Source organism: Polypterus senegalus, chromosome 3 (assembly GCF_016835505.1).
Source record: "Polypterus senegalus isolate Bchr_013 chromosome 3, ASM1683550v1, whole genome shotgun sequence".
Lineage (NCBI taxonomy): Eukaryota > Metazoa > Chordata > Cladistia > Polypteriformes > Polypteridae > Polypterus > Polypterus senegalus.
Window position 1 is genome coordinate 64,899,081 of NC_053156.1, and position 23,355 is coordinate 64,922,435.

The following is a 23,355-nucleotide window of genomic DNA, read 5'->3' on the forward strand; positions in this document are numbered from 1 at the left end:
AGCATCAAAGTCCTTTTGTAGCATTTTCCGTGTATCTTCATTGCTCTGGAGGGATAAGAGTTTGTCAGTTAACCTTTTATATTCCATTCTCAGGTTAAAGAACAAGTTCTTGATGATCGATTTTATGGTTTCACAGTTAAATTCATTTTTTTTAAATCCTTCACAGTCTTCATCACACTAGATAATTGTTTGTATCTGTAGTCCATTTCGGATTGAAGTTTAGTTGTTAATGAATCGAACGGCTTTATGTCATCATGAAGATGATCCTCCATTGAAACATTATGATCGTCGTGACTTCCGCTCACACCATTGTTACTTTCAATGGGGTTCGAAATGTTCTCTGGCTCCCGGACTCAGATGCCATGGCGATCTCATAAGGTACTGCACTTAAAATCTTTGTAATTTATACAGATTTATGAAGAGCACTAGCAATTCTCAAATATGTCCGATTCCGATCAAAGACAAAAATCAAAAAGTATTGAGTCTTTTTCAAGTCGTCGTTTTCTTTCGTCGTAGTCGATCTCGGGCGTTGAAAATGCAGGCTTGCTTTCTTTTATAATCCAAGGCAATTTTAAACTTTCAGTCCTAGGCAGGTTCAGATCTTAAGCAGGTTTCAAAACTTCAGGCAGGTTTTTTAACTTTAGTGTAGCCCCGATGTATAAGGCGAAGTCAGGCACGGGTAAGACGCGTGTCAAAGAAATCTCACAGTCCAAGAGTTTGTTTTAAAATATTTAATGAAAGTTAAAACCAAATAATCCACACAAGAATAAAAAGAACAATAGTTACACACATAGAATAAAGGCAAAAAAAAGGAAAAAAGTGTATCTTCTATAAACTTAGCTTTTCTTAAGAAGCTTTGGTTATTTCTATACTTAAAGGTTCTTAATTTCTTCTTCTGTATGCCTTAAACATACGGTTCAACACTTAAAAATCTTTTATTTTACGTGTTGCTTCACACTCAAAAGGCCCATAGGCCGTTGGCATATAGACATGCTGGAGGCGCGGTCACGTCTAAAGCAAGCAACGCGAGCACAAACAAGAACATGGTTGAAAACCGTATGCCTCTGTACCTTACACAAGGCGAGGCTAGACATTAACTGGAGAACATTGTTTACTCAAAACCTGGGCCAGTTCTAGACAGGCATATTTAAGGTGGCAGACAGAAATGTGAAGGGGGCACATGGTAACGATGGAGGCTGGAAAGGGGTGGGTTGCTCTGGATAACTGTTTTTGTCATGTCATTGGATTGCACTTCATCAGGCCTCTACCCTAAGACCTGTCCAACTTGGGTGTCCCATATGAAGGCTAAGCTTCTGCTGGTATAGCTCTTAGGGTCACTGAGGCATGCAAACCCCCTGACCACGATAAGGTGATAATCCCTCAGGAAGAAAACTGAAAAATAAAACAACAAAAAATAAATATTCCTCATCAGAGTATAAAACTAAAAAGGGTTGGTATAGTAATTTAAAAAAAAACAACAACAATTCACCATGTCTTTTTCTACAATTCGCAAACTAATTTGTAGAACTCAGCAGATTTAGAACAAAACATTTGAACTTTTTTCTTCTTTTTTTGTCTTTTCTTGTTTTAAGCTTGTTTGTTTTGCAAGCAGCTGAACTCTCTGTTTTTAACTGAACAGCTCCGCTCTCCTTTCTCCTCAATCAACTCTACAACAACAGTCTCCTGTCTCCCTTTGCAAACACTCTTACAAATTCCTCCATATCCAAGTTATTTGTTATGGACTTCTGGAATACTTTACCAATAGCGATATGTCAGGCCAATACCATGGAACATTTGAAAACACTCATAAAAAACCCTTTAAATTTGACTTTTCATAACTGCATTTTAGTTCTACTTGTTATAGATTACATATGCATAGAAATATCCCATCCATCCATCCATTATCCAATCCACTTTATCCTAACTACAATGTCACGGGGGTCTGCTGGGGCCAATCCTAGCCAACACAGGGCGCAAGGCAGGAAACAAACCCTGGGCAGGGCGCCAGCCCACCGCAGCATAGAAATATTATATACCATTTTATACCATTTACCATATACCATTTTATTATATATATTGTCACAGGTGAGGGGACGCTGGCGCGCAAGTTGCTGCCGCTCCTCCTGTTAACAACACTTTTCATAAAATTCGCCTTTATTCTACACTTTCTCACGCTTGTTTTATTTCTTTTACTGTACGTATAGTTCGTGGATACAGCCGACCTGAATTGCATGGATTTGGCTTAATATTTACAGATTTTATGGACTCTACTTTGACTGGGAACAGCTGAGTCTGTGGATCGCGGACGAGACCTACGAACATTTCTTTGTACCTGGCGATCTATGACCTCGGGATAATCTTTCTCCGTGATTATATTCGCTATGCTGATCTGCTCCCGATTCATTTTACAGTACTGTACGACTGGGATCTGATCTGATGCTCATATTAACCTGGCTTATGGCTCGGGCGATCACGCATGAAATTACCAAGCGTTACTGTTTGTGCCTGTGTATTGGAACCTGCAAATCCTGCTACCTCCTCCTGCTATGCTTTCTGCTGCTTTGCTATCGCCGTTCATCTCATCTAATCCAAATGGTTCCGCTATGCTGTGCTGCTTCTCCACTGCTTTTCAGATAAGTATTGCCAAGTATCATGCTAAAATACTCTCATGACAAACTCCTTCTTATTAAACAGTTTGTCCAGAGCAAATGGTCTGATTGGAACATCCTAAAAGACGCGGTATTTTACAGCCCGAAATATATACATCGCGGTCAGGTCGCGCCACCGGTGCGAATGAAAAGACAACCGGCAGCATTTGCTCAGGAATAAGCATTCCTTCTCATGGCTCTGGAAATACAAGTGTCAGTGTGCCAAATTTACATTCTGTGGAAATAAACCCTGATCACAGCTCTGTGCAAAAAGATGCCTCATTGACTAACATTGCTCTGTTTAACTCAAGATCTCTTAATGGCAAAGCATTGGTGCTGTCAGAACTCATCACTGACACCAAACTTGATATACTGTGTTTAACGGAGACTTGGCAAAAACCAAACGAATTGACGTCTCTCACGGAGGCTGACTCCACCTGGTTTCACTTTCCATACAGAACCTCGCAGCTCTAGACAAGGAGGGGCTAGCGGTAATTATCAGAGCAGACTTAAATATCAAACGAATCCCAATTGACTGTCCACTGTCTTTTGAGTGCCTGGCTCTTAAACTAATAACGGAAACAGGTCCTGTCTCACTCATTGTTCTTTATCGTCCCCCAAAATACAATGCATCCTTCTTATCTGATCTGATTGAACTTTTAACCCACCTAAGCTCTTACTCTCAGAGAATTATCCTTCTTGGTGATTTCAACATCCATATTGACATTACTACATCTAAACTGAGAAATGAATTCCTATCCTTACTGGACTGTTTTGACTTGACACAACATGTTGATTTTCCCACCCACTCTGGTGGTCATATATTGGATCTGATCTGCACTTCTGGACTATCTGTTGCCAATATTTACAGCACTGATTTGGGACTCTCTGACCATAAAGCAGTATTTTTTACTGTCTCACTGCCTTTACCTCCTCTTACCTGTAAACGACAAATTTCTTACAGAAACCTTAAAATATCTGTCTTCTATCCTTTCTGGATCCATTTCTGATCTTTTACTGTCTGCACCTATTCCGTCAACACTAGATAATCTCGTTGACCACTATAACTCAGCCCTTCATTCAGCATTAGATAAAACAGCTCCTTTAAAACATAAGAGGTTTTCTTTAAACGTTCAGCTCCTTGGTATAACTCAGAATTGCGATCTATGAAAGCAGCTGGCGCTTGAGAGAATGTCACGTAAGACTGGCCTCACTGTGCACATCCAGGCTTTCTCTGACCACCAAAGAGCTTACAGAGAAGCACTAACTGCTGCTAAGAACACCCACTATGGCAGAATAATAGAAAGTGGCCACGATAACCCAAGGGTTTTGTTTTCTGTAGTTAATAAACTACTCGAACCTGCATCTGGCCCAACTACCACTTCTACTGAAGTCTGTGAGGATTTCCTCCACTTTTCCGTAACAAAATTAAAGATCTAAATAATTCAACTAACATAAATACATCATCTGTTTATATCTCTCCTGTTTTCCCACTCCATCCAGCTCCTTCTCTAAGTTCTCACCAGTCACATCTGCGTTTGTTAATGACCTGCTTTGTAAGATGAGGCCAACTACTTGTATACTGGACCCGATCCCAGCACACTACTTAAATCCTGCCTTCATGCCATAATCCCGACTGTTACAACAATAATAAACTCATCCCTTGACACTGGCTCTGTGCCGCTCACTTTTAAAATCGCTTGTAACCCCAATGTTAAAAAGTCTGGTCTTGATGCTGACAATCTTAACAATTTCCGCCTATTTCCCACTTACCTTTCCTGTCAAAAGCTCTTGAGCGTGTTGTAGCTTCCCAGCTCACCAATTACTTATCGTCTAATAATTTGATGGAACCCTTTCAGTCTGGTTTCAGGGTGCAGCACAGCTGTGAAACTGCTCTGCTACGGGTAACCAATGATCTGCTTATGGCAGCAGACTCTGGACAAACCAGCATATTAATTCTGTTAGACCTCAGTGCAGCATTTGACACTGTCAGACATGACATTCTACTGTCAGAATGGAGAACATGCTGGGTATCTCTGGCACTGCCTCCAGTGGTTCAAGTCCTATCTGACTGATAGGCAAGAGTTTGTTAGTCTTGGTAACAGCAGATCCAGCTCGGCGCCAGTCACACAAGGAGTTCCTCAGGGCTCTGTCCTCGGCCCTCTTCTCTTCTGTATTTATATGCTCCCCCTTGGCCATATTATTCGTAGCTATGGACTGGGCTATCATTTTTATGCAGATGATACTCAACTCTACTTCAATGTTAAAAGTGGAACTTCATCAGAGCTTTCTCAGCTCACAACCTGCCTTAGTGAAATTAAAACCTGGATGGAGCAGAACTCTTTGAAATTAAACTGCAACAAAACTGAACTCCTGCAAATTGGGACTAAAATGCAGCTTAATAAAATGAGCTCCTTCCCAGTCCATCTTGGTGGTGATCTCATCAGACCTGCCTCTACTGCAAAGAATCTTGGTGTCATTTTTGATTCCTCCCTTTCTTACTCCACTCACATAAATCACATTAAGAAACTTTCCTACTTTCACCTCCGTAACATATCTCGTGTTCGCTCCTTCCTTTCCTTTTCTAATGCTGAGAAACTTGTCCATGCTTTTATCACATCCCGCATAGATTATTGTAACTCGCTGCTGGCAGGTGCCCCTTCTAATCTTATATCACAGCTCCAGCTTATTCAAAACTCAGCTGCAAGAGTTCTTACTCGAACCAGCAGCAGCGAGCACATCACACCCATCCTGCTCCGTCTTCACTGGCTCCTGTGTCTTACAGAATCGAATATAAAATCCTACTAATAACCTACAAAGCCTTAAATAACCTGCGCCAAACTACATCAGTGACCTTCTCCATCACTATGTGCCTGCCCGTCCACTAAGGTCCTCTGATTCTGGCAATCTTGTTGTGCCCCACACTAATCTTCACTCCATGGGTGACAGGGCCTTCAGCTGTATAGCCCAGACTCTGGAATGACCTACCGAAATTACTCAGGTCAGCTGACTCCATGAATTCTTTTAAAAACAACTTAAAACTCATCTGTTCAGGAAGGCTTTTAGCTCTATTTGACTTCATTCCCTTCTCTCAGTTTACCTCTCTGTCAAGATGCTCATGTAACCTGTGTGTGTGTGTGTGTGTGCAGACCATCAATTCTGTTGTCTGTTAGGCTTTCTCTGAGTTTACTGTCTTAATCTTCTTATTTATTAATTTGCTTTGTACTATGCTATATACTGTATACCCTGCCGTTCTTTCTTATGTTCTGTAAGTGCCTTGAGCATGGGAAAGGCGCTATATAAATAAAATGTATTATTATTATTATTATTACCATATTTCATGGATTTGCCATTATTATTAATTTCTATTTTTATTTGTTTTCTTTTCTGTATTATCTGTGGTGACATTTGCATCTGACCTTACCAACTGACTCACCTTTAGAGATTTAAAAACAATCTATAAATAAGAACTCTACAGTATACCATATGCTACTATGAGGGACATTCAAAAAGTTTATGCACTTTTATTAACTATTCATTAAAAATTTAAAAAAAAAAAAACGACATCTCTTTTCTACATAGTCACCTTCATTTATGATTCAATTTTCCCATAGTTGTACCAACTTTTTAATGCCCAATTACTATTCCTTCTGCTGTTTCCAACGAAAATATGAAAGTGCGGAAACTTTGTGAATGTCCCTCATAGATAATCTGTATTATGTAAATGTGCATCAATTTTTTCTTATTGATTATTTTTAGTATGTTGTTTCTTCAATCTTGTTCTTAACCATTTCTTTTCTTGCAAATTTTTCGATGGCCTCTTGTAAAGTAGCCTGAGCTACATTGTTTGTATGAAAATGTGCTGTAGAAATAATTTTTATTGCTGTTGGTGTCAGTTTCGCAAACTATACAAATCAAAACTTGTATGTTTCACTCATGACTTGAGATAGCATAAAAAAGCAATTTCTGAAAAGGAATCATATGAAATTATATCAGGAGTTTGTTAAAACATACAAGAGTGATCCACATGTGATATGGTAAAGTCATCTGGCCAGATGACACCAATTTAAAGCTCTTGGGTCAAAATTCAAGGAGATTTGGGAGGCATAGAGGTAACACTGGCCACACCACAGAAAACATCATAACTGTAACAAACGTTTATGCTCTCTGGTCACTATTTATCAGCAGGGGCTGGACATCTGGATAAAACAGAAAGAGTAATTGATGGAGGAAATTACAAGAACATATTGCAAGAGAAATTTTTTAATCTGCTAATAAAGGAAACATAAGGTTGAGGTAAAGTTCTTCCTTCTGTTGGGCAAGAACCCAAACACAAGGCCAAAGTAACCTTGGAGTGGCTCAAGGACAAAAATGGTAAATATCCTATAATTGTTCGGTAAAGTCTTGATCTTAGTCTTACTGAGAATTGAGCACTACTTCAAAATTGTAGTGCATGAGGTTCATCTTATGAAACGGAGCAACCCAGAGCAAATCTGTCAGGAAGAATGGGCCAAAAGCTTTACAAATTGGGGACATACTTAGAGTGCCTTCAGAAAATATTTAGACCTCTTTACTTTTTTCATAATTTGTTATATTGCAGCCAGTCGTGTTATTAGGATCTGCAGATATCAAGATCTTGGTACTCCCTCTAAGGGGTGGTCTTACTCTCATACAAAATTTAAGAGCAAGGTGGGGGAATCCCCATTAGGGTTTTGAATGAGCTGAATTTGTCAGTCAGGTTGAACAGTGCTTAGGGTTAGGGGTACATTTCAGAATAATCTAACAACACGACTGGTTACAGACTTATCCTAAAGTCATTTAAATAAATTTTTCCCTAGTCGAATAATCCTCAATACCCTACAATGACAAAGCAAATACAGTATAGGATTTTAGGAATTTCCACAAATTAGTTAAAAATAAAAAGCTGAAATATCAAATTGATAAAAATATTCAGTCCCTCTGCTTAAAATTTTGGTAATGATTGAGATGTTTCTACACCTTGTTTGGAGTCCCCTTGTGATCTGTTCAGTTAATGTCCCTGGATTAGGAAATGTACACACCTGTCTATGGAAGGTTCCACAGTTAACAATGTATATCAGAGCAAAAGCCAAGTTGTGAAGTTGAAGGATCTGCCTGCAGAGCTTAAAAACAGTATCGTGTCAAGGCACAGATCTGGGGAAGGCTACAAGAAAAGTCCTCCTGCACTGAATATTTAGAAGAGCAAAGAGGCCTCCATAATTCTTACATTAAAGAAGTTTGGAACAACCGCAACTCTTCTTAGAGCTGGCATCCAGGCCAAACTGAATAATCAGTGGAGAATGGCCTTGGTAAGAGAGGTGACCAAGAACCTCTGGAGAACCTTTGTGTAGATGGGAGAAACTTCCAGAAGGACAATTATCACTGCAACACTCCCCTAATCTGGGTTTTATGACAGAGCGGCCAGAATGACACACGAAAACCCACTTGGACTTTACAAAAAGTCATATAGGAGACACTCAGACTATGAGAAACAAAGTTCTCTGGTTTGATGAAGCAAAGATTTAAAGCATTACCTCTGGAGGAAACCAGGGACTGTTTATCAATACCATTCCAGCAATGAAGAATGGTGGTGGCAGCATCATGCTGTGGGCTTTTTTTTCTACAGCCGGAAATGGGAGACAAATCATTGTTGAGGCAAAGCTGAATTTAGCACAGTAGAGAAATATTGTTAATAAAATCTGATCCAGGATGTTGAAGGTTCCCCTTTCAACAGGATAATGACCCTAAGCAAAGACAACACAGGAGTTGCTTAGAGATAGATAGCTTTGGGAATGTTCTTGTGTGGTCTAGATAGAGCCCAGACTTAAACCCATTCAAACATCTCTGGAAAGACCTCTAAACAGCTGTCCACTGATACTTTCCATTCTTACTGACAGAGCTTGAGAGGAACTACAGAGAAGACTAGCATAAGATCCCCAAATCCAGGTGTATGAAGCTTTCCACGTCATATCCATGAAGACTCCAGGCTATAACTGCTGCCAAAAGGGCTTTTACTAAGTACTGAGTAAAGGGTCTGAATACTTGCGTCAATGTGATAGTTTAGTTTTAATAAATTTGGAAAATTTTCTAAAATCTTGTTTTTGCTTTGTTCTAGGGTATTGAGTGTTGCTTGATGAGGAAAAAAATGTAAATGATTTTAGCACAAGGCTGTAACATAACAAAATATATAAAAAGTGAAGGGACATGAATACTTCCTGAAGGTGCTGTACCTCAAAAAACTTAAAGGTGTTATTGCTGCAATAGTCACTCTAAAAATATTCAAGTGTGGATTTGAATACTTTGTCAAACAGCATTTTGCCTGTTTTCTTCCTCTGTAAGATAAAACTGTTGGCAGAGTTTGTCTTTTATGTGGTTGGGGCGAGGCAGGTGAACTTGTAATTTTAGAGTCACAGATAGTAGCACTCTTGTGGATGCTGGATAGCATTAAACCCAGGTATGGATGCCGGATGTTTTATTGCTTCATTTATATAGAGATAGCATATTAATAAAATGTTAAATATACTGAAAGATATACTTTGTAATAATAACACAGTTTTCACCAGAATAGCGCATCACTGTGACTGGCAAAACATTTATGTACAGTATAAGGAGTACAAACACCATGCAGGATGTGCACACATGCAGCAAAGCAGAGAGAGTAAAAAAAAATAACTCACTGCGTCTGAAGCCCCCTCAGTGTGTGTTCAGTATAACTTGTTTAGGAGTGTCTGATTGTCTGCTGTGATATTCATTTTAAACAAACATGTCAGTTATTCATTTTTGCTTGGTACCTCCTGCACAAATAATTTTAGTTCCCTGCCCAGTACTTACCACTTATTAGCTGCACTCTGCTACAGGCTGTCATCAATGCGGGTGTCTTCTGTTATAATATCAGAGTGCCAAGCAGAGTCTTTTCCGACCTAGCCTGTAATAAAACTTACAAAAGTGATTTTCAGAACTTTCTAATACCTATGCTATAAATTTAAAGAAAAAATGATGCTTTCTGCTATGTAATTAATTTATACAATTAACGTACATACAATTTACATTAATGACTTGGCGCTTACACACTAATTCCTGCCTACAGCCAACACCGAATAACCAACCTGAGCAAGAAATTGTAAGCATCATTGTTAGGATTGTGTCTTTAAATTAAAAAAAAAATCACCTTTTTAAATTGTTGTGAATTTTCAAATAGCTTTGAGTTCATTTTCCTTCACTGTGAGCTTGGCAAAATCATAGAAATGGTCACACACTAAACTCAGTGAAATGCATTGAAGTCTTTGAGAATTCAGGATCTGAATTAGTTTGAGTAGCTTATAGTTAGTTGTTCAATTGTGTTTTAAGTGTCCCTGGGGGCTGTAGAAGTGTCTGCCAACTATGTTGGACTGATTATTGTGTCCAGAAATGTAATCTGAGCTGTGAGGCAGCAGTCCTAACCTCAAAAGTGCTAACCATTATTCCACCGTGTCACAAACAACAAAAAATATACAATATATTGTGACTGTTCCCCTGCAGCAGCTTCAGTCACAGGAAAAACACTCTTTTATAAAGCATTCTGATGCATAAGAAACACGCCCTCAGAATGGCAGCACTCATTATGAGTCTTTGTCTTTAATGCCAGATCACTCACTTGTTGCCCTGTTCTCTCTTGCTCCATTTAGACTTACGGAGTTCCAATTGTGGGGCACACATTAGCCAGGCAAGGAGCGTGGCAGCGTGGGATTGGCTTGTTCTAACGTCTTAAGTATTGGCACTGGATACTGCTGCAAGTCCTTTTTGTTAATGATCTCTGTGCAGACACTCTGCATGAAGAAAATAGAGAAGACTTGTAAACAGTCATAAATCTTTCATTATTATCATTATTTCTCAGGGCTGTGTGCTTCCTTACTCATTCCTTTAAGGCTTGTTATAGAGATCATAGCCGGGTACATGGCTAATTATGCAGGTAAATTAGTCATGTGGTACACCAGGATCAGTATTATATGATCAGTTAATGTACCCCATTAAATAAAATGTTTCTTTCTTTCTTTTATTTAATGCATCCAAGGTGAAAGGCTGGAGTACTGATTGGGTGGTGACATCACTCATGCCTGAAGCAGACCTGTGTCTAAATGACACCCCAGATACTTACGTTTGAAATTTGTCGTTTTTAACCTACTGGGAGTGGCTCTTAGAGTGCTATTCATGATCAGTAACCCTGAAACAACATAAAACGACACTCCATGTGCCTATATAAATGATCCAAATTTTTTCAAAGTTTTGCGAAAAGGAATAACTTTGACCCCTTGTATCCCTTGACGGGGTGATCCTCTGGGGTTAGCTGATGTTTCATGCAGAACTTCGAGTCCTTCTGATCATTTTTGCTGAAGACATCTATTGGTTTACTTCTTATCATAAGGGTGTCATTTCCTGTGCAAAGAATGTACAAAAATGAAAGGTCCTTCAGGTCTAGAGATCCAAAAATAGTTGGGAACTCAAAAAAGCTCAACATATTACATGATTAGACATCAAGTCATATAAAGTTGTATATCATACTTGGGAGTTTTCTAATACCAGTGAGTCAGGAGGTGCTGGACAAGAAAAAAAAAAAAAAGCAGAAGTGATTTTAATGTGTTTCTAGGTAATTCTAATGAGTACATTATCAAAAAGAACAAAAAACTGGGTGCAGAATTGTCATTAAGTAATCTTACAGAATTGGACAAGAGTCTGTATACTTTTGCATATTACAGTATGTCAAATAAGAGGAGGTCAGAAGTGATTGAGAGCCTGGAGTTGGGCACAGTGAAGCACATGTGAAAATCACCTTACAAGATGTGGCATTTACATTTTAATGTCCTCGCAGACAGGGGCTACCATCCACTTCTGCTCAGTCCATGCAGGATCTTTGGTTTAAATTATGACTGATATCTTAACCAGGCATTTATTTGTGGCTCTAACTGCACTTATCTAATTATTTGCTATGTGTTGGGAGACCAAGTATGTTGGCATGAGATAAGGGTGAGGATTTTCAAGACACTGATGATGAAACATTATCTATTTTCAAGCCCAGGTGAACTGATACAGAGTCATGGGAGCTGGAGCCAATCCCAGCAGCAACGAGCACAAAAAAAAAGAATACACCAGCCCTAATTCAAGTGTACAATGTGAAATTACTGAAACAGTTTCTTACTTTAAACCTTCTATAAATTGTGAAATTTGTTTGTAATCTAATTCATGCAGTTATCACCATGTGTCACCAAGAACACGTCTTCCTAGACGTTCTGTGGTCACTCAGGACTGATGTGCTGATTCATCTCCATCTTTGCTACTCATCACTTACAAATAAGTGTGGAAGCTCATTTTGTTTTTCAAGCTTGTTATGATTCAAAGAAGAAACTGTCATAGTGAAGTAGAATGACCAGGAATATAATATGCAGCAGTTGGTGACATTTCCACTTCTGAATGAGCATGTGCCTTTGAGTAAGTCACTTAATCTTCTCTGACCATAAACAGCAACATAATTATGAAATAAAGTCAGTGTGAAGTGAATTCTGTCTTTTTACTATACTATAAGTGATTTCATGGACTGGGTTGACTTTTTAAATTTGTCTGTACAATCTCAAATTTGGTGTGATGAGAATCTTTTCTCCCTGATAAAATAAAGTGCTTTGCGTTACTTTTATAGAAGTAACAAAAATTTCCAGAATATTAACTAACCTTATATAATAAAGCCACATATTCTTACAAGAACATTCATATCTATGAAGGAGCAAACCATTACTGCAGTAATAAAGTGGAAGTTCATTTATTGTGACAAGTACAGAACACAACGAAAGAATAATTCAATGCAGGATGTGTTTTTGAAATAGAACATAAGAACATAAGAAATTTGACAAACGAGAGGAGACCATCCATCCATCCATCCATCCATTATCCAACCCGCTATATCCTAACTACAGGGTCACGGGGGTCTGCTGGAGCCAATCCCAGCCAACGTAGGGCGCAAGGCAGGAAACAAACCCCGGGCAGGGAGCCAGTGAGGAGACCATTCAGTCCATCAAACCCATTTGTTTAGCTGATAGCTAAGCTATCCTAATATCTCATCTACAGTAGATTCTTCTTAAAGGTTGTCAGGTTTTATTAATTTTTTCCATCTGGTTGGGCTTTGGCACACCCAAGCTTGTAGCAAGTTTTAAAAATGAAAAGGACAACAAACTGATGAATAGATTTATTGCTCTTCTGTTCTATGCAGTGGAATAAACACACAGGCAGTGGCAGTGAGTGAGACCAATAAGAACAACATTTATTTCTACAGTACATTTTATACAAAGAATACAATACAATACAACACAATTTATTTTTGTATAGCCCAAAATCACACAAGAAGTGCCGCAATAAGCCTTGCCTTTTGACAGCCCCCCAGCCTTGACTCTTTAAGAAGACAAAGAAACACTCCTCCAAATAAACACTTGTAAGGAAAACAATGGAAGAAAGGCAGTTCAAAGAGAGACCCCTTTCCATGTAGGTTGTAGTGGGTGTCCAAAATGGGGGTAAATACAAGACAATCCACCGAACAGAACACAAATAATCCTCAATACAATATAATAGTGCAATAGAAATATTACAAGTACAGAGCAGAATTCAACAGTACATGATATCACATAATACGATTTGGATTTGTTCAGAGTCCTGGAGACCTCAGCCATCAAGCTGCCTTCCCTTACTGGCCATTCCACAGCTGAGTCAGTGCTGGGCCAGCCAATCCAATGAAAGGACTCCACCTCTTGATGATTCCTGTGATAAGATTAGATTAGCATGTTGCTGCACCAGACACACCATCTGGATTGGGACGTGAGTGCAACTGGTGACACCTCAGCACCATACTGGAACAGTGTGAAGTTTTTTATAGTAGCTGGGGTGCCAGTCCTGGAACCATACAGTTTTCCCTGTAAATTGGAGGACCAGCGTGCAGGGCTGGATGAAGATTAACGTCATACCCAGGATGAAGCAATTGCAGGTTTAGGGCCTTGCCTTGCTCAAGAGCCCAATGGAGTAGAGTCACTTCTGGGATTTACAGGATTCAAACTGATAGCCTTCCGATTGCTGGTGCAGATCCCTAGCTTCATATCCACCACTTGGCCCCAAATAATACTGTACTGTAGTTGTTTGATGGAGTCACAAATAACCCCAAAAGACATGATAAAGTTTTGGGGCAGCCTCCCGTATATTGTATCCTGGCTGCTAAAACTGAACTGATTGAACAGAGATGTTCACAAGACTGAGTCCAAAACAGAACTGATCAAATACAAGAAAGAAGGCGACTTTAAAGGCCCATTTAGGAAGTGACATCATTTCTGGGGCCGGACCCGGAAGTGATGTTGTCGGTACCAGATGTGACATCATCTCTGGGGCCGGACCCGGAATGATGTCATCAAGGGTGCCGGAACCTGGTGGGATTTCCTGGGAATGGTCTGCAAGTAACTGAGAAAGACAGTCAGCACACTCCTCCACCCCCCCGGTCATTGGTGGTATTACAATTACTCAGGCCCTTTAGCTGCCTCCTACTCGCACATGAGTGTCAGGGGAGATTACCCTGTAGTTCAGCTCCAGCCCATGTCTGGCTTCTTCTCATGGCCCTGGAATTAGACAAGTTCAGTAAAGATGGAAAAATAGATGACAATCTATCTATGAGAATCATTAAAAGTTAATAGAACTAACCCTTATTTGTGCACCTCTAGGAATTGCTTGTTTCATTTTCAGAATTCCGCTAACATTTTGTTTTGACTTTTAACCGTTTTTGGCAGAGATTTCACAGTGGCACCCTTTTAAAAATGTTTTTTCTCAGCTGTCAATATGAAGATCTCTGATAACTGTGGCCATATTGTTCATGGTTACTATGAACATCACATTACACAGAGATCACATGATAATAAACTATTTGAAAACCTTGCCTTATCCTATATTTGTAACACAAAGGTGATATCTTCGCATATCCCCTCTAAAACTGAAGTCTGACCACAAATACAGTATATTACAAGAACAAGCATACAACTGAGTTGATGAGGCACTGCAAGAATCCAAAATTGAGCTTTAAGCAGAGCAGAATGGTTTTTAAAGAACGCTCTTACTGATTTGACATTTTAAAGTAAGAGGGTGCATTTTACACATGGATTGTGTTAGAGCGGTCAGATACTCTGGTGGCACCATTCTTATTGGGTTTTTCTTAAATGATGTTGAATCTACTTACAGGAACAACTTTACTAAACTGGCCAAAGGATGAAGCCTAAATGAAATGGATCGAAATGCCCAGATAAATAAATAAAAGAAATGGCGGTGATCTTTCAACAAGTAAAAAGAATACTTGCACTCACGTACATTAATAGCCATGCTGTAGTGGTAGTGGAGAACTTTAAGCTGCAGTTCACCACCATTTATGACACCCTAACACGAGTAGCCCATGAATCTGTTATGGTCAAGGAAGTTCACTGAGGTGTTCTAGTGGAAGGAGACAAAAGTGCCAAAACAAGAAGTGAACCTTCTCTACTGGTCTGAGTGAAACTGTTCGGCCTGGCAAGAGGCAGCTGAAGAGGGAGTGCCATTCCCTACTTGTAAAATCATAGGATGCCAGTTCCACAGTGTGAATTTACTCTATTTTACTCTTCTAGACATAGGTTGTTGTACCGTGTTAGCCATTATGAATGTAGAGAAAAGGCTTTTCTCTACTCTTCTAGACAGAAATATAAATTCTTAAAATCTTAGCTAAAAGCTAAATCACATTACATGACTTTTTCAGCAATTTTCATTTGTGGCTTTCATTCTGACATAATCTTAGCAGTATGAAATTGTAATATGCCCAGTGACTCACCCAACTAGTCCATGACCCCCTCCGATAAAATTAAACAGTATATATATATATATATATACTAGACATTAAGCCCGTTACAATAACGGGCGCTAGAACAGTAGTGCATACACATTTGTATGAACAGTCTATACTAAATGGCAAGGGACCTTGTATGTGGCTGTAATATGTGTCACTGTATTGTGTGCCTTTAATTTTCTCTCTCAGTAATACTGGATTGTATTTCCGTAAAATGCCTGTAATTTTGTCAGACAGTAATACAGTGGAACCGAAGTAATTTCCCCCATAGGATTGTATGTAAATACAATTAATCCGTTCCAGACCATATGAACTGTATGTAAATATATATATTTTTTAAGATTTCAAGCACAAATGTAGTTAATTATACCATTGAATGCACAGCGTAATAGTAAACTAAATGTAAAAACATTGAATAACACTAAGAACACCTTGAACAACAGAGAAAACTAACACTACAAGAGTTTGCGCTATAGCCTTACGACCCGCTCGCTAAAAACACATTTTTTAATGAATTTTAAGCACAGGGAAAAAATGAACATTTGAAAAATCTGTAATCTAATAAACAACCAAGAAAAGTAACATTGCAACAATGCACGCGTGCGCCTGTGTGTGTGTGTGTGTGTGTGTCTGACTCTGTCCCGGGCCTGCATGTGTGTGTGTGCGTGCGTGTGTGTGGGTGGGCGTGCATGTCAGTCTCTGTCGCGGGCCTGCCTGTGTGTGTGTCCGAGTGTGTATCTCGCGCGGGCCTGCCTGCATGTGTGTGTGTGTGCGTGCGTGACTGTCTGTCTGTCTCTCGTGCGCACGCACCTGTGTGTCTCTCTCTCTCTCTCTGCACACAGGGAATGCACACGAAGAGACTGAACACGTGCCGTGTGGCCCAGCGCATGTGCACTTCACCAGAAGACACACACACATGGACACCTGGACGCACACAGGGGTTTTATTAAAGAGGATGATATATATATATATGATCCCAACAGATGTTGACTGCCATCTCTTATTTGACCCTAGAATATGAGAGAGTGATGAAATGGGATCCTCTCCAGCCACATTTGCCATTACAGTATTCTCTGTTATTGAAACCGATTCTTTGCTTTTGTGTATTTTATTTGCCTTTTTGGTGATTTCTTAAAGAGGGCTACTAGGCTGATACCTCAAATCTCTGTCTGGGTACTTTGTCAAAACTTTGACTATACTTTGTTCACAATACAGACAGACAAACAGATAGACAGAAATTGCAGTAGTAGTGGTGGCATGTTAGCTAAGATTTTAAGATTTTATATTTTGGTCTAAATAGAGTGAATCCATCATCATGGAGGGACTGACATCCTATAATTTGTGAAATAGAGGATACCACTCCATCTTCAACTGCTTCTTGTCAGGCTAAACGGCAATGGAGAAAAAGGGGATCATCTTCAGTCGTAGACCAGAATAAAAAGCTCACTTCTTGCTTTGACACTTTTGTTTCTTTCAGCTGGAACATCAGAATGTTTTTTTTTTTTACATAAGAGGTGCATGGGCTGTTTGCCACCTCTACAACATGGCCCTTACTGTAAGGTACACAGGTAAAAATGTTAGCCTATTTTGTCTTGTTTAAAGTTCACTACCAGTTCTCTTATTTATTTCTTTTATGGTATTTAGATCCAGATTATTTAGACTGCACCCTTTTGGACAGTTTAGTTACCTCGTTCCTGTTAGGTACATTCCACAAAATTTAATTTATTTCATGACAGGCATTGCAATGATTACTTGTCTGAATAGATAGATAGATAGATAGACAGATAGATAGATAGATAGATAGATAGATAGATAGATAGATAGATAGATAGATAGATAGATAGATAGATAGATAGATAGATATGGATTATATGTATTACGTAACTGATCGAATTCAATTGTGGAATGTACTTCCTTCCATTTGTTGGGTCGCGCTGTTAGGATTTATATTTGCACAGTTAATTTGTTTAATTCCTGCCATCCCGGTTTCACCTTCTTTCAAAGTTACAAACAGCTCCGCCAACTTTACCGATCAGTTTGCATTAGCACCGTCGGCGGAGCCTGCTCAAACGTGACTTTTACCGGTAGTGCGCATAAGAGAGCTTTAGTGGCACTGGAGCTGCAACATCGGTAAGTAGGAGGGGCGCCACCGCTGCTGCTTTAACTGAAGGCTGACACTTTTTTCTGTGCAAATATTTTCAAAACAGTCGGGCTTGCGGCTGAGCGGCAGAGGGACACGGAAAGAAAAGTGCTAGGAAGAGTGACTATTGGCAGAGACAACACTAGGGTGAGACTAGGGGCAAAAGTGGAAGGACATAAGGCAGCAAGTCCTTGCGGGATGGTACTTCACCTGGGATATGTCTGAAGAGGAATCCCTTGGCAAGGTAAACAGTTGTTTATAGTTATGCTCAAATAAAACGATGCAAAAATGTACTTTTTTGTCGCAGTTTGAGGGTTTTGTTTAGTTAGGATTAACCCAAGTTATGCATAAGTAATAAAAATTGAAATCAGGAAAAAAGACAATCATCCTGTTGTTATTATGTGCACTCCCTCCTCTCCATTTCGTTCATATCACAGTCCGAAGGCTGCTGGACTCCCACACTGTTTCTGAGCTTATCAAAGACGCTCAAACCAGGTCAGGGTCGCGCGGACAGATTTGGTTTTGTGGCGCCCTAATTATAATCCGCCGTTTAACTTATTACAGAAATTGTGAAAACATAAGCGAAGTCATCGGAAAAAGGTGCATACTGACACGAGGTGGCAGGTGCGAGTTTCGATCGCAAGACGTTGGATGTGTGAGGCCATAACACTGCGTCAGCTTAGTCAGTTTAAACCGTCCGTCTGGGACATTAACCCTGCGGCGAGAGTTTTGCTCAGAACTTCCTTAAAAAAAAAGAACAGTACATATACGTACATAGATAAACAGAATAGCGAAAATCCGTACATTGTTTTGTATACTTTTCAAGTATGTTGAAGGCAATTCAAAAAACCGTGGACAGGAATCCAATACGATTTGGTGCCAATTTAGAATGCCCAGTCACTCTAACCTGTCCAACTTTAGGATGTGGGAGGAAAGCCCACGCAAACAAGGGGAGAATGTGCACCATCCGTACAGAGCCAAGTCTCCTTGAGGCACCATTATGCCACCCACTCCTCACAGTTAAAAACGTTATTGTTGTCACCATGATCGTATTAACAGATGCTCAATGCGGTGACAACTGGAGATCCTGATAACTTTATTGCAGCAACGGCTGCAGTAAATTGTATATTTCATGTTTTCTCGCCATCTTGAAAGTCATTCAAGGGTAAGGGTGGGCAGTTGGATGGATGACTTGGAGGACTTTCTGGCTAATCAGATTATACTTCAAGTTTAAATGAAAGCAGATGCAAGGGTAAATTTGAAACCGAGCAGGAAGCATAAGAGGCAAATGGTAGAGTGATACATTATGCAGGCCAGCTCTTCTACGGCTTCAGCAGCTGCAATAAAATAAATAAACCAATGAAAGTGACATTTGTTCAAGTTTGCAAGTTTAGTTTATAAAGCTATGTTAATAAACTGAAATGCACAGAAAAACAAGCTTTATTCTTTTTTTACTGTCACTCTGAACATTTCCTTTTTGAATATGCTTGATTCTTTGGCACCCACAACATCAGGACAAGTTAGTGTCATTCTGTCAGATGAGTAAACTTCTTCTTTAAACACTTTTTTTTTTTTAAGTAAAATTGCACCATGCATTCTTTTTATCTCAGGAAGCCTGCTAAAGCTGCATGTACAATTGTGTCTCCCTCACTTGCCTGCTTGTTTGTGGAGGCTTCAGGCTCCTTCTGTGCTTGTATGGCTTTGCTCCCTGGAGGTGATCCAAACACATGAAATAAGGTGATCTGAAGGTTTAAGCTGGGGGCCCAATGTGCAAAAACTGACATTGAGTCCAAGTATGGGTGTAGTAAAAAAAAGCCAAATATGCATGGATGTGTTCAGAAAGTGAATTTACTTTGCTTCTGTAGCTGTAGGATTTAAACAGGCAAGTAATGAAAATCAAAGAACTGCTGCACCTCGCATTTGTCTTACATAGTGATCAGGTGGATTGTCTGTTTGACCCTTCTGTGGTCTGTAGCTCAGTGTGTTCTTTTCTTCATGGGAAGCAAATTTTGATGGTGATCAGGCGATGTGCTGGTTTTATGCAGGGGCTGCTGACCACTTAGCTACTTACAGGTGTAAAATAAATCTGCACTTGTGCCTTCCTCCCTGTTGATAAGTCCTTCAAAGAGGTCTTCATAAATATGATTTTACTGATAATTTGTTACAACATCTGCTGCTATGTATTCTCTGTTTGGGGTCCGCACAGGCAGGCATAACTGATTTCCATGGAGCTGCACAGCAAGTCAGTTCACTCATGTCAGCCAACACTCTCAAAAATAAATTGGTTCTTCAGAGCAACCAATTTTTGTTCCTGAAAGAACCATCCACATGAAGGTTTCAGAAAAACAACCTTGTATTTAGATATTCAACAAGTTCCATAAATCTGAATGAATAGAGGATAATCATCCATCCCTTATCCAACCCGCTATATCCTAACTACAGGGTCACGGGGGTCTGCTAGAGCCAATCCCAGCCAACACAGGGTGCAAGGCAGGAAACAAACCCTGGGCAGGGCGTGCACACACACACCAAGCACACACTAGGGACAATTTAGGATCGCCAATGCACCTAATCTGCATGTCTTTGGACTGTGGGAGGAAACTGGAGTACCCAGAGGAAACCCACGCAGACCATGCAAAATCCATGCAGGGAGGACCCGGGAAGCAAACCCAGGTCTCCTAACTGCGAGGCAGCAGCGCTACCCACTGTGCCATCATGCTATCCAAGGATAATAATTTTTTGTGAAATACCAGTGGGTTCATTATTTGCTGTATAAGAAGTTAACTTCAGGTTGTCTTGATATCTCTCAGTATCCTGCTAGGGAGTCTAATTTATGTTAAAGATTTTTGTTTTGTCTGCCTTTGTTGTACCTTTTCAAAGACCAGAAAACAAATTGCATATGCAGAGAGCCCTTCACAGAATAAAATGATTCTTTACCAGGCAATGGTACAACAAGGAAACACACAACCCAACAAAATACCATTAAAGAACCCTTATTTTTAATAGTGAGCCTGCTCATAAAATTAACCAAAAACATCCAAAAATAAATGTTAGGCCTACTGAGGTCATTGCGACTCTTGAGTGTGGGAGGACATTCATGTCACAGCATGTTCACTGGAGGTGACCTGAACACATGATGTAAGGTGATTTGGAGGTTCACGTTGGCCCAATGTTGGTGCAAATGTTTAGTACTCACACTAAGAAGGGGGCCCACAGTGAAAGGAAAATCTCCTTAGTATTACAATGGCATAAATTTACCCAAGTCTTAACATTTTTTCTGTAAATGACCTCAAGTCTTGCAACTCTACTGCCTTCCTCTGAAATTAATCTGCATTTCAAGATAGACTTTATTTCCTCATAGAGACATGAAAACCACACTGGGCCTTTCACCACCGACAACTTCTCTATTTTGGGTGCATCTTTTCTTAACTGTTGTTTTGTGAACTTTCACAAAATGAATACCTTTTTTTTTCTTCCCTATCCTCTTTTCACTAGAAACCATAACATGAAATTCAATGCCAGTCCAGAAAACGTCAGCAGGACAGTCAGATTCGACCAATATCTACTTGGTTGGTTTGATTTTCAGAAATATTGTTTTGTACTAAATGTTAACATATTGGTAATGAAGGGAACATGCTTAGTGTACATTGTGTCATCTGGTATATACTCAGTAGTAATTATTTTAATATTAAATATTACCTACAAAAAAAGAAAAAATAGTAAACTCACCTAAAGCCATACGTAATGTTAGCTTTGCCTTATTTGCCATTGTGCTTGACTTAAAATCACAATGTCAAAGATTCCTTTTGCACCTGTGCATCATTGCATTTTCACCTCAAGATCTCTTAAGATATCTTGGTAAGCACAAATAAGAAAACAGCACTGACCAGCATGTGACTTCAGCTCTGGACTCATTCAAATAACAGCAGGAACAAGAAAAACAAATTAGAAATAGATCAAATTAAAATGAGTAAACAACAAGACCAAAAATAGTAAATTAGAATAACTAAATCCACACTCACATTGGGCCAGTTTACAGTCACCAGTCAGTCTAATGGAGAGAGGAAAATGGGATCAACCCATTGACTCAGGGAGAACATGCAAGCACCACATAGATGGTACCTCCAGCTTGGAAGCAAGCCTGGACAGAACTAAAAAACAAAACTTTAGACAACGCTATGTTAGCAATACATATCTGGGCAGAGGGAATAGTTACAGCTTTATTTTTAGTGATACAAATTCAAGCTGAAGCACCTTCTAGATCAGGAGTGGGCAATGTCGTTCTTGGAGGGCAACAGAGGATGTAGGTTTTTGTTTCAACAGGTCAGGTCAGCGCATTACTTCCCCCACCACATGATGAAACAGCTTGAGATCCTGGTTGGCAACCCCCAGGCAGACATGCAGTCCAGTCCCACCTTCCAGAAATGACCCTCTATGTACCGCAACCAGGTGTTACGTGGGTGTCCCCTTGGCCTGCAGTGACCCGGATCACCCTCAGGCTGTAGTGCTGTAACTGACGCTCCCTCACAATGCAGGTAATGTGCCTCATTCGGGACTCAATGAGCAACCACTCATTCGACACAAAGTCAAACCAGCGGTACCCAAGGATTATCCTAAGAGGCACAGTACTGAAGGAGCCCAGTCTTCGTCTCAGGTCACTGGAGAGCGTCCATGTCTCGCAACCATATAGCAAGACGGGAAGCACCAAGACTCTTAAGACTTGGACCTCCGTCGTTTTGCATAGATATCAAGAGTGCCATACACCCCTTTCCAGTGACCTCATGATCCCCCATGCTCTTCCACTCTGTCTACTGACTTCATAGGAAGAGTCATGACATGAATGTCACTGCTGAGGTAAGTAAACCTATCAACAAAGTCGACACTCTCTCTGCAGACAGACACACTACTGATGGTTGTGCCCAACAGGTCATTTCAAACCAATTGCTTAATTAGAAACCAATCCTTGCCAATCTCAGACCTTACTTAATTTTATGGCTTGTTAGTCTGCTGTGTTAGGTTCTTATATCATTGATGTGTTCCTTTCCAAGGATATAACCCAAATGGTTTGAAGCCTAAAATGGATTATTTTAAGTCTGTCATATGCTTATCTTAAATGTTTTATTAAACCAGATACATGATGAATCCACACAGGTGTAAACGGAAACCATTTAGAAGGAGTGCTGAAGGCTTCTTTGCCATTTTCATCATATTACTAATAAGGAGCCATTAAAGCAGTCAATGCAGCTCTTTAAGACTGAAATAAGCAATTAAGGGTGGGGAACCCTAACAAATGAGGCCATTAAAATAAAGCATCCGAATGTCACTTCATCAATAAGTGCTTCATCAGCAATAATTGACTTTCTTATTAAGAAACTGGGTTGGAACAAAAACCTGCAGCCACTGCGGCTCTCCAGGACTGACATTGCCCACCCCGTTCCAGATATTGAACCCTGAGATCCTGCTACAGTACTTGTTCTTCTGTCACACTAACAAATTAGGAAGAGTTTCTAAATGACTTTTCACAAGCCCACTACTATAGAGGCATGTGTGTGTTATCCTTCCATCCATTCATGAATCCATCTTTTTCCAATACATGCATATACAGTACGTACATTCACCTACATTAGGCCAATTTAGAGTCACCAGGTAGCCTTCTCTTTGATGTGAGAAGGTGTACGTGTGGAGAG

General features: G+C 39.9%; 1 protein-coding gene across 1 annotated transcript in view; it reads left to right on the forward strand.

The window, feature by feature from the left end:
- Positions 1–17,681: 17,681 nt before the first annotated feature.
- Positions 17,682–23,355, forward strand: part of LOC120525247 (lysophosphatidic acid receptor 6) — a 45,185-nt gene continuing 39,511 nt past the window's right edge. Inside the window, exon 1 of the mRNA XM_039747380.1 lies at positions 17,682–17,912. Within this exon, the coding sequence (XP_039603314.1) occupies positions 17,886–17,912 (27 nt within the window). The 5' untranslated portion in view covers positions 17,682–17,885. The remainder of the gene's footprint in view (positions 17,913–23,355) is intronic.